At 32.2% G+C, this 12,898-nt stretch overlaps 1 protein-coding gene across 1 annotated transcript; it reads right to left on the bottom strand.

Moving 5' to 3' along the window:
• Positions 1 to 708: 708 nt before the first annotated feature.
• LOC124454766 lies at positions 709 to 4,454 on the bottom strand. Its single transcript, XM_047005523.1, has 2 exons — positions 4,361 to 4,454; positions 709 to 2,659 (listed from the first exon to the last, which is right to left on the bottom strand). Exon 2 carries the CDS (start codon positions 2,655 to 2,657, stop codon positions 903 to 905), a length of 1,755 nt encoding a protein of 584 aa, XP_046861479.1. The 5' UTR covers positions 2,658 to 2,659; positions 4,361 to 4,454; the 3' UTR covers positions 709 to 902.
• Between the last annotated feature and the right edge of the window lie 8,444 nt (positions 4,455 to 12,898).

Genomic DNA, 12,898 nt, shown 5'->3' with positions numbered 1-12,898 from the left:
GTATACACACCGCTTGTTTAACAATAGTCATACAAAAAAGGTATATTGATCGAACTCTAGCACTGTAATGTTTCGTTTCAACTTGTGACATTAAGAATTCTAGTTCCATGGCTACGGCTTTTCATCATCATATTGGTGTGGTGGGGGTGGGAATAGGGAGGGAGAGCGGCGAATCTTCGAACATCTCAACGCAGTTGAGTGCAGTCAACTGAGTCAAACCTCTTGCAATGTTATGGCATGGAGATAACTGATGCATGCAAAATGAACTCACTCACAGTGTATGGAATAAGTAGCTATGTTCTGTTTTTAGGGGTTTATATAGTCTTTGTAGTTCAAAATTTAGTATCGTAACCTTGTAGTTTCAGTCCATCTGACTGCGTGGTTTCTAATTGTGGAACTTTCCATTTTCACTGTTGGAAGAGCCTTGAAACTGTGCCCACAAAATCTGGAAATTCAGACTTCCAAATCGAGAGCCTAACGACCTCCATAGTTTAATCAATGCTATATTCGTCAATATTTTGAGGGACCGCCCCCCTGCTCCCCCAGCTCGTGCACCAGACGTACGCCTTGATCATATCCCCCAGGAGGATGACTTAATTTTTTCTGTTATTCCAGTTGACGTAAAAGTGTATGTCTTAATTAAGCGAGATAAACATATTTAGTATTGACCAAGAGTATTGTAAAAATAAAAATCAATCAACGTTAAGATAATTTCATATGTGAATGCTGATATTTCGTGGCTATGTCATGAAACAGGTATTTGAAATATACTTCATAGGCAAATTTACAAACCCTTTGTTCTTTCATTCTATCAAATGTCTCATTTGCTAAACTAATGTAAGGCTAATGTTTATTCTAATTTTGTAAAAAGAAGTAAAAAGTATAAAAAATAAACATCTTTCTCATAACTGACACTTCTTTCCTTTGCCTAGTTTGTGTACACAGACAACGTTTTTCTTTTTCCCATTACTATCACTGATCACCACTTTAATGAAACCAATGCGTGGATAATTCCAAGTACCAAATGCACTTATTCTTTCTTTGGGGCCTGATAATACAGCATTCACTGCTTGAAATGATTCAAGATCAGACTTGTTCCACTCGATGGAATACCATCCATCAAGTTCAAACTCTGTTTTCCAATGGTATGTTAGATCCTGAACAGATTTTATGAGATTAATTGAGATTTCCTTCTTTGGTGGAACGTGGACTATGACGTCAATTGTATCAGTTATTGTTTTTGTTGTTGTTTTTGTATCTCCCGTACTTAAAGAACCTGATTTACTTATTTGTGTGGAAAATATATTTTTTATCTCTGGCAGTAGAGATCCTTCTCCAGACACCTCCAAATTTGAGCCTAATGTTATAGCTGAAGAAATTCCCATAGTCGTGGTTAAGGTAGATGATTCAGAAACAAATGCTGAAAGTTTTCTTGTACAAACATATCTGGTTTTAAATTCTGAGCAAACAACAGGACGAAAATTCGCAATTGGATAAAGTTTCAAACTTTTGAATGGTTTTTCATCATCATTGAGGATCAACTTCTTTGCGTTTAAAATCAAAATTTTGGAATTCAAATTTTTTAATAAAGTTGTGCATTTAAAAGTGCTGGCTGTCTGTGATTTGTCCATTGGATTCATAGAGCATTTTTTTAAGTTCCCTTTTTTATCTTTCAATCTTACCACCAGCGTTGGGCCAACGTATTTACCCATTTTACAGCAGTAAAACTCTTCCAAGCAGTACAATTTATTACATGTACTTCTATACAAACCAGTCATGTAATAATTTGATGGACAACGATTCCATCCTCTATTGTCAAACGATCGTCCTACGTCCTTTCGCTGGCAGTGTCCCCACTGTTTTACTTGAGTTTTAGGCCGACAGCATAAAGCTTTTTCAATATTGTACAATTTATGTCCAGATGATCTGTAGAGTCCAGCCATGTAGTACCCATTATTACAATACACCCAACCCCTCCTGTCAAATTTTACACCCCAATCATGATGATAACAATCGCGATCTTTTGAAGAGGAATATAGATATCCAGGAGCATCATAACAGTCTACTTCTTCTATTAGATAGATTGGATCAGAATTGGTCAGTTTATTTCTGTACATTCCAGTCATGTATCTTCCATGTTCACATGTTGACCATCCTTTTGAATCAAAACTTCTTCCCCAGTTATCGTAATGATGTTGACGAGTAGGCTTTTGAACGAGACCTTCCATATCTGTTCTATAAGCATCGTTATTCTGCCATTTCATAGCCAATCTTTGAAGAACATGTTTTGCCACATCAACGTCTCCAACAACGCCAACAGAATACGCATTACGACCACCACAGCAACTTCTAGGACTGTGACAAGTCGACCATGATCGGCATGAAGTTTTGCAGAAAGAATCATTGACGTTTTTCCCTTCAGGATAGACATTTCCACAAGAGCACAGATTTCCTTTTGCTGCTGCAATTATGAATCCCTGAGATTTGCACCAAAATTGACATTTGTAGTTGGAATTGTAGCGTCCAAAGTTTCTGATGGTAATTCTTCCCTGAAGGGATGAAAAACATCCTTTGACGTCATAGGAGAGTGCAGTTGATGTTGACATTGTTAAATGCAACAGGAGTGCCGTTAATGCGAAAGATTTCAGTAAAACCATGTCTAAAAAAGAAAATGTCAACTTTGTTAGGCTATGAATAGCTAACTCTAGGTAAAAAAATCGCATACTTTAATTCATTTCAATTTAGAGGCAAATATTGACATATCGCATTTAATTTATCATATATTAAATACGTGAAAACCTTTAAACTACACAAAGTTAAACAAGGAATTCGCTTGCATTGATAAAGCACATTAGCTGATTAGCCTGATTACATCTTTACTTCTTATTTCTTGACGAATAAAGAACGCAAAAACAATTAAGTGTACTATTAGTCTGTTTTTGACAAAAGAAAACCTTATAAATTAAAAAAATTTTAGTAATATTTTTATAAGATAAAAATCAATACATCACGCAAATCCTATTAGTTTTATGAAAGTTTGAATAAATCTGAATCATCAATCACAAGTATTTGTACAATTTTACAGTGACAGTACAATATAAATATATCTGATAAAAAATTAATCAATTCTGAAAGTTTGAAGCTTCAAGATAACCCGTAAGTCATAACGCACATAGAGTATGCTGTGTGACTTATCTTAAGTTGATGTCAATTTGATTTGTTTGATAACCTGATGGTTGAACCTTATGTGCTATAAGAGTAGCAGATTCAGGGTCCGTCAAAATATAATACTGAAAATATATTTCTATTAAAGAATGCTTTTTATTATTAAATATTCTTCAGAAATTTTTAACCAACAGCATTGTTTAAAAAGTCTTAAATTTAAAATGAGCTTCTATAATTTATTTTGACCTCTCCTAGATCCGCCGCTGTGTTAAAACATTCCTTATGATTTATGAATGCTTAATCAAATGTTTTGTCTTTTTAAAACATCGGTATGAATCCGCGCCTTTTTCAAAACATCATATACGTTTACGAAGCGAAATATCACTTTCTCCTTGCTCCCCCATTACTGAAGAACGAGAAGTTTAATTCAGCAAGTTCATGCTAATGCGTCATATATATGACTTCGAACAATTACTCATGCAATATCAAGTAGTTGTGCAAAACAAAAACAAATAATTGCAATAATTGCATGAACATCATTTAATATCACACATAGTGTTCTTTTGAGAATATATTCTCTGTGATTTATTGAACCCCTTCCTTAAAATCGTTGTATTTTTGATGCAGAACAAATAATTCTATAACCGCGTGTCCATTTTATTTCACTTATATGCGTACAGCGAATTGATTTATGCCGGCTGTGTATTTTTTTGTAAACAGTTTCATATACAGGATGAAATTCACAATGAAGCAACAGATCGTATAGTCACTTTATTGCGTGTTTTATCAAATTGAAACATATAGTGTCTTTGACGTCAAAAAGGTTATAGTAACGGCATCGAATTGACGAGGCAAATTTAAACCCTTTTTATTGTAAAGATTTTGATGATGGGAGACCAATTCAGTTAAATTGGTGTAAATAACTGAATATAGATGCAAATTTGAAGCAAAACGCACTTACTATTTAATACAATAAAATATTGGAAAAAAATAATCACATAGCAATCTTTGGCATTGGATCGATAAAGTATTTTGGGGACTAATCTGGAGGGAAAAAAATCAGTGATTCACGTTTAGGCATCGCATTCGCATGTGTCTGAATGGAGAGATAAAATTTTATATATCCATATCTATAAAAACATCACTGCAATGAAAGACTTTATGGCAAAATTAGTTATATGTAGCACATACTAACTTGTGTTTTATTTGATTTAGTGTTTTCTTCTTAATCGCCTTCCAGTTTAAGCTCTGTATACCTATGGAGCTTGTTTTGCTAGTAACGAGCGTGCAAAACAAAGAATGCATTTATAATTTAAAAACAGCAAGTCATATTCGTTTCTTTTGAGCAAGTTGCTTAAACGGAAGCCTTCGTAGATGTTTCATTAGGTTTATTCGTTTAGGTGTTATACCAACTCCTTCTTAAATCGCATTCACATAAAGCTAACTATTCATCCTCCTGTTTCAAAATCATTGACACTGGAGTCACTGCATTCTACTATAAATCAAACAAGCAGCTTATCAACTAACCCTGAGCGTAACGTTTATGGCCCACTGTTTGACAATATATTGTTTCTAAATAAAATCCTCATTAATTCACCTCATTTTCTCATTGTCGTTATAATTTTAATTTTAATTTAGTCATATTTATATACAACATCATTGTATGATATTACAACAATAAACCTTTATCATATGTTATAGTGAAGATGGCATCATCTGAATCAGTTGAGTAGATGCTGAGATATAGGCACTAGAATTGTTGTGATTAGTGGCATGTTAGATTAGTTATGTGTGTAGGTTTCGTTCTGTTTTGCCGTTGCTGGGCAACAACCAGGACATTTAAATTTGCATATTACACTGGCCTTGGAAAATTCCGGAAATTTATCATTTTTCGTTCAGAAAAATGACGTCTTTTTTGTTTGGTATAACTAAGAAAATTGATGTTAAGGTTGATGAAAAAAGTGAAGAATTTTTCTTCTCTTTGTTCATCGATATTATGAGCTTCAACAAAACTATCTTTTCATTAACATAACCCATTAGCATATTTCTTTCATTAACATAATTTTTCATTAGCATTATCTGCTTCATCAACATTATCTCCTATATGAACGCTTTCTTTCCCGTCGTTGGTTTACGTCCAATAGAAAAATAGTCAAAATTATCCTTTTTCTTGCCAACGATACCAATTATGTTGTACTATATGTAAGCCTATGGTTTCAGCCAAAAAGATTTTTCCTCAATAGAAAACTTAAAACTTTCTAAATCAGCTATCCATTCTTTGCAAACGTTTTATCCTTATATTTCCTTTTTACATTTATCATTTAGAAAAAGTTTTAGAAGCCACTTTTTAGAAGCTTGTTTAATGCTAAATGGTTCTTCAAGACAAACGGACACAATATACTTCAATATTTACAGATTACTGAAGTGCTAGATATTTACATAGAATATGTCCGTTAAAAACAGGCAAGATCCTTCAAATGCCGGGATCATGGCCCATTCTAGTTGATTTCTTTAATAAAAGAAGCAGGTGTGTTTTATCGTGCTTTATGACTTACTTAAGAGCATTTGCATTTATTTTAGAGTTTTTTTTTTCAACTTTAGATGGTCAAGATTATATTTTTTATGAAAGCAATGAATTTCGGTAGAAAACCAAAAAAAAAGGTATAATTAATTAAAAATGTACTTAGAACAAACGATATCTGTAATCAAAGCATATGATAATTTATATTTTTGAGAGTCTTAATGTGTTATTTTGCTTTCAACACATTTCGTAAAGAGACTTAAGTAATTGAGATCAGTAGACTAATTAAAAATCATTTTAGAAATCAAAAACACTTTAAAAAATCAAAATATTTATCCAATGGCTCTAGCATATGCTATAGAAATTTCTTAAAACCTTGTAAAACGCAAGAAAGCGACTGGAATTGCTTATTTACGTATAATTTTTGGTATTTGTTGTCGTAATTGCTATTTTAATAAAACAAATTAACATATGTGATATACTTATAACAACAAAAAATTTACAAAAATATACGTACAAAATTGCCATTTTTATTTCTATGATATGAAGAAATGTCTTAAAAAATTTTGGTAGAGGAAGAGTAATGATTTTCGAAATGGCTTGATTGAATGTTTCAGCCTTAGGCAATTATGAATAAATAAACATGCCATTAAATACTCGACAATATCTGTCTGAGAGTAGTTGTGCATCTTTCAACATCCGATATATGAAATGGACGTCAAAGTCTTTATACAATTGGCTATAGTACTAGCGATCAACGTTATCGTTCTTATTGGCGGGTTTATTTTGAACTTTCTTGTGGTTTTATGTTGGTTAAAGTCACAGCATCTTCGAATGAAAGTTTTTGACTTCACAATTTGTTTGCTATCCTACGTCAATCTGCTGACGGTAGCAACAAATTCTCCAGTTTTGATCACAGAATCGATATTTTGGATTAGTGAAAACAAATCACTATCTAAAGTGCGCTTTATTACTCAATATTTTAATTGTTTTCTCCTCTTCTCTTTGTTTACCTTGTTACTCGTTAGCATTGAACGATATTTGGCAATTTTTCATCCAATATTCCACCGCACAAAAGTGACGAAGACATTGGTCATTAAGTTGCATTTTTTCTTCTTTCTATTTCCGTCATTATATTTCTGCTTTATTTAACAGAGCATAATTTAGCCACGGCAGTACTCTTCTTTTTACTGTTTATTTTCCCATTTCTCTACGTCAACACGAAGCTCCATATTATCTCAAAGAAGTATCGCAAAAAGAACGCTAAAAGATCGCAAAATCATGATCAGCTTTTAAAAAAGAAAAAGTTGTCTCTTAGATCCGTATCAACATGTCTTCTTCTGGTAGCTTGTGTCTCCATTTGTTATATGCCATCAATCATAAGTTTTATCATCTGGGCACTTAAAAAAGAGACTGCACTACTTGTCAGCTATGTTTGGATGAAAACATTTTAGTGTATTAACAGCACAACTAACTGCTTAGTGATATTTTGGCGTAATAAAAACCTTTGTTCAAACGCTATGAAACTAATAAAACAATTAAGAAATAAGTTAACTTCATTTTGATTTAATACAGACCTTTTGAGAGCTGACTTCGTTTCATGACAAACAACTTAAACTATAAGATTGTAATAACAAATGTGTAATTCAATAAGATATGAGTAATCGGCTGTAATATTGCCACTTGTATGTTATTGTACAACAAGCTCTATTATTATTGATAGCTTGCTTATCTTAGAATTCGCGGATACTCAACAAATATTTAAAGCTTATAGGACAGAATTGTGTGAAACTAAACTAAGCCTTTCCCCGCACGCTGTTTGCTTATATTTTCTTATCCACTTTTTTGTGCTCTTTGATTACAGGAGAATTTCAAGTGCTTTGTTTAATTGAGTGGAATGAAGAATAGCGACAATGACAAACTATATTCTGTTTGCACAAACGGTATTCCACACGATGTTTACTAAAATAAAAGTTATGATTCATAGAAGCTTTTCGTAGCACAATATATGTCACTCTAAGCAAAATTGGCAATAAGATTAATATTTGGACTGATTCTTTTTGTGCGGAGTATATTAATTGTTGCAGTATTGAATTTCAAGCATTTATTCGTTTCAAGAATTCTAGTACAGCGTATTAATGTTTTGGACCTAACTGGTAGTGTCTTAACACCCAATCAAACTTTTACAATATAGTAAGTTGAATATAAAATTTTGTAATCTAAGGAAGACAGTAGTAGAATTTGATGCATTTATAGAGCATGTAATTAATGTATATCAATATAAAAATCACTCTGGATGTCTCAAACTTATTTATTCTTTAATTCAGTTTGTGATGTTAAAATGAAAAAAGGGTTCAAAATTTGCTACTGCATGATGTAGGTAACACATTATGTTATGACTTAAATAAGAGCATTTATTGGCAGTTCTTGTAGAATTTTCTTTCAACTTTAGACGTAATAGACGAATGAATAAATTTTTTCATCCAACCAACGCAAAACGCTAAACCCACTTGTCTCATTTTTGTAATTTTATGAGCAATTTTGAATTTTTGATTATTCAATTGCAGCTACAAAGAATTTTTTAAATTGTTGGGTTTGATTCACACGTATAAGACATCACGCATGCAAAGGCCCATGATCTGTAAGAATTACCTGTATGATCGAACATGAATTGAAATATTGCATTGAGCTTAAACCATAACGGCGAATAAATTTCGTGCATTTTAGCACTGTTTGAAGCTATATGAATCAGTTCTCTGGAGAGAGAGATAATCTACGACAGATTCGTTTGGTAGCACCCAGCATTTAGATCGAGCATCTAAAACTTGAAGGACTTAAGAACGATAGGGAAGTAAAATGTTAAAAACACAAACTGTATATTTTGATGGTTCAGGAGTTAAATTTTGTCCCATCAACTCTATCATACTTTTTCCCGTAATTTTTCTTGGGTTTTAACATTGTAAGATGTTAAGGCAAGAATATAAACCAAAGTGAGTGGTGGATTAAGCTACAGACAAAGTTATTTAATAACACAGCTCATCGACTGTTCGACTTTATTCTTTTATATATTATGAAATAGTATTATCATATATGATTTTAAACTTAAAAATATCAAAAACGTACAGACAATGCTACACAACGAAGGAAAAATCATGAAGCGTACATATAATACACTCGAAATATTTTCTAATTTTTATCGCAATTGATTTTTAATTAAAACCTAGCTAAATAACATATGTAATACACTTTACAACACAAAATTTAAGAAAATAAATGTAAATTAGGATGGCTTTGAAATAAGGTCGAAAATGATGATTATATAGCGCCTTTTATTAGTTCGTATTCTGCAATCTCAAAATGTCCTTTATATTCGAAATTTTTTCCTTTATTTTTCAATTTTGCTGTACGACAAAGAAAACAAGTAACTGGCCTAACGAAAATTATTAAAGCCAACACAAAATAATTAGGCTCAACACACATTAATAAGCTCAACACAAAATAATTTAGCCCAGCACAAATTTTTAAAACCAACACAGTATTTTTAGGTCTAACTCAAATTTATTAAGACCAACACAAACTATTAATACCAGCGCAAAATTGTTAAGACCAAATAAAATATGACTGAAATACCAAGATAAACGAATACGTGATCAAAGTTCATGGAATACACGTGAAAGTATCTACTGTCGACAATGTGGGTATACATCACTGGAGAGTGGAGAGGAAAATTATAGGGAAAGCCAGCTTATAATAAGCCTTTGATAACCGAGCGCGAGGTCTTCACTGAGAAATTTCGGATTGAATTTTTTTTTTTACCGACCGAACCCGATATTTCTCAGTAAAGGCCGAGAAAGCGAGGTTATTAAAATGTTTATTATATGGCATTATTTGACCTGAAACGAAGCTTGCTTTCTTTCCCGTCCTTGCTGTTTTTACCGGTCGGCTCACCTTTCTACTTTTCGTCCATAAAAAATATATCGTTTCAAATTGTATTGTCTGGATAAGTAAACTGTTTTCCAAGAGTTTTTCCTTTGAATCACATTCGTAAATGATTTTTTTTTCATTTATTTTGCGTTTTGCTTTTTGCATTATGAAGTTTATTTGCATTTGACTGTAAAATTACGCGTTTCGGACCATGGTCGATTATGGGAAAATAATGGACTGGCAAAGAGATTTCTGAGCCAATCAAAGCGCACCATTTTGCCGGAAGTGACGAAAGAAAGTTTGTCACCTTACAATTTGTTTGTTATCCTGCACCGACCTGCTGACTGTAGATACAAATATTCCAGTTTTGATCATAGAGCTGTTATTCTGGATTAGTAAAAACGAATCACTATCTAAATTGCGCTTATTTGTTTGTTATTTTAATGTATTTCTCTTTTTTTCTTTGTTTACTCAATTGTTTTTCTGTATTGAACAATATTTGACAAATTTTCATCCAATATTTCACTACAAAAAAGTAACTAAGACATTACCTGTTAAATTGCATTTTTTTCTTCCTCTTCCCGCAGTTATATTTTTGCTACATTTAACAGAGCTTGATTTAGCCAACGGCAGTACTCTTCTTTTTACTGTTTATTTTCCTATTTTTCTACGTCAACACATAACTCCATATTATCTCAAAGAGGTATCGCCAAAAGAATGCTGTAACTGTAAGATCCCCAAATTATGATCAGCTTTCAAAAGAGAGAAAGTTTTCTATTAGATCCATATTTTATTTTTGCCATTATATTTCTGGTATATGTATAACAGAGCAGTTTATGGCCTCTTGCAATACTTCCTTGTTTAGTACTTTTTTTCCATTTTCCATTTGTTCATCGATAATAACAACTTCAACAAAATTATCTTCTTCATCAACGTCATTTTCTTCAATAACGTTATATGCTTCATCAACATTATCGACTTCCTTTACGATATTATCTTTTCGGTCGTGGATTTACGTCTGATAAAAAATAGTTAAAATTATTCTTTTTCTTTCCAAAAACACCTTGCTTTGCTGTACTAAGTAAGCCTATGGCCTCAGCAGAAACGGTTTTTCCTTATGAGACAGTTTGAAAATCTCTAAATAGGTTATTCACTCTTTGCAAACGTTTTATCCTTATAGTTCCTTTTTATTTTTATGGTTTTAGAAAAAGTTTTAGAAGCCACTTTTTAGAAGCTTGTCAAATGTTAAAGGGTTGGTGAAGACAAACGGACACAATATATTTAAAATTTTACAAAATGCTGCTAGATGTTTATATATAATACGTCCTTCAATAGGCCTGTGAATATCTTTCAAATACACTTATCACATTATTAAGAGAAGCAGGTGTGTTTTATTGTGTTCTAGGACTTAGCTACATAAGAGCATTTGTATTTATTGTAAAATTTTCTTTTAACTTGAGACAGACAAATACATATATTTTATCAGACCTATTAGCTTGGTAGAGTTTCTAGATACTCAAGCAAATGGGAAACGTTTCGTCTCGATAATTCCACGCATCTTTGACATCTTCATTATTCAACTGCAGCATAATTCAACCAATATAAAAAAAAACCACGATAGTTCCGATAGCTATATGCATGCACGTAATTTTTTGCTTTTTGTCATCGTAATTGCTATTTCAATAAAACAACTTAACATATATGCTATACTTTACAACAAAAATTTACAAAATATATGTACGAAATTCCAAATTAAATTCTATGATGTAAAAAATGCCTTTAGGATGTAGAAATTTTTTTTTAAAAGGGCTTCATTAAAAGTCGCAGCAATATGCATTCCTGAATAAATAAATATAAGATAGTCCACAATATCTGTTTGAAAGCTGTCATGCATCTTCTCGACATCTGACATAAGAAATGGACATCAACGTCTTTCTACAATTGATTTTAATACTGGTAATCAACGTTATTGTTCTTATTTGTGGGTTGATTTTAAACTCTCTTGTGGTTTTTTTTTGGTTAAAGTCATCGCAACTACAAAAGAAAGTATTTCACTTCACAATTTGTTTGTTATCCTGCGTCGACCTGATGACGATAGCTACAAACTCTCCACTTTTGATCATGGAATTGATATTATGGATTGGTGAAAACGAATCACTGTCTAAAGTGCAACTTATTGCTCGTTATTTCAGTGTATTTCTTTCTTTTTCTTTATTTACTTTGTTGCTCATTAGTATTGAACGATATTTGGCAATTTTTCATCCAATATTTCACCACACAAAAGTAACAAGAACATTGCTCATTAAACTGCATTTTGTTTTTCTTTTTCTTCCCATCATTATACTTCTGCTACATGTAACAGAACATGATTTAGCCTCGATAATACTCTTCTTTTTATTGTTTATTTTCCCATTTCTCTACGTCAACACGAAGCTCCATATTATCTCAAAGAAGTATCGCCGAAAGAACGCTATAACATCCCAAAATCATAACAGGCTTTCAAAGAAGAGAATTTTTTCTCTTAGATCCATATCAACATGTCTTCTCTTGGTAGTTTGTGTGTCCCTTTGTTATATGCCAACGATCATAGGAGTTATCTTTTGGGCACTTCAAAACGAGATTGCACTGGCTCTCAGCTATATGTGGATGAAAACATTTTGGTGTATCAACAGCACATGTAACTGCTTGGTGATATTTTGGCGTAACAAAAGCCTTCGCTCTAAGGCGATGAAAGTAATAAAACAAACAAGAATTGATTCAACTTTGTTTTGATATAATTCAGACCTTTTTAGAGTTGAGTTTGCTTCTTGACAAAGAACTGAAACTATGAGATTTTTATTAACAAATGTGTAATTTTGTGTGAAATGAGTGGTCAGTTGTATTCTTGCTACTTATTTTGTTGTGCAAACAAGATCTATTACAACCGATAACTTACTTATCCCAGAATTTGCGGAGTACTTATTTCCGCTCAGTTTCAATTTCGTACATACGTGTAAAGAGAGCTTATTCGAGCAGCTTAGCTTTAAATTAATTACGTACTACCTTTTCTATGTCCTTTCTTTTTTACTAAAGTTTAATTATGCTGTTAATCTTTTTGTTAGACAAATTTAAAGCATATAGGACAGAAGAGTGAAGAACAGCGACAATGACTAATTATTTGTATTCTGTTTTCACAGTATTTCCACATGTTATTTACTAAAATACTAGTTATGATATATAGAAGCTTTTCGTAGCACAATATATGTCACTCTAAATTGTCAATTGACAAGAAAATTAATATTAAATTGA

Source organism: Xenia sp. Carnegie-2017, unplaced genomic scaffold (genome assembly GCF_021976095.1).
Source record: "Xenia sp. Carnegie-2017 unplaced genomic scaffold, XeniaSp_v1 HiC_scaffold_3, whole genome shotgun sequence".
In the NCBI taxonomy this organism is placed as follows: Eukaryota; Metazoa; Cnidaria; class Anthozoa; order Malacalcyonacea; family Xeniidae; genus Xenia; species Xenia sp. Carnegie-2017.
The sequence above is the reverse complement of the archived record's forward strand: the minus strand, read 5'-3'. Positions and strand labels throughout refer to the sequence as shown.

Coding starts and splice junctions, on each gene's coding strand:
- LOC124454766 (XM_047005523.1), bottom strand. CDS start 2,657: ATGGTTTTACTGAAATCTTTCGCATTAACGGCACTCCTGTTGCATTTA.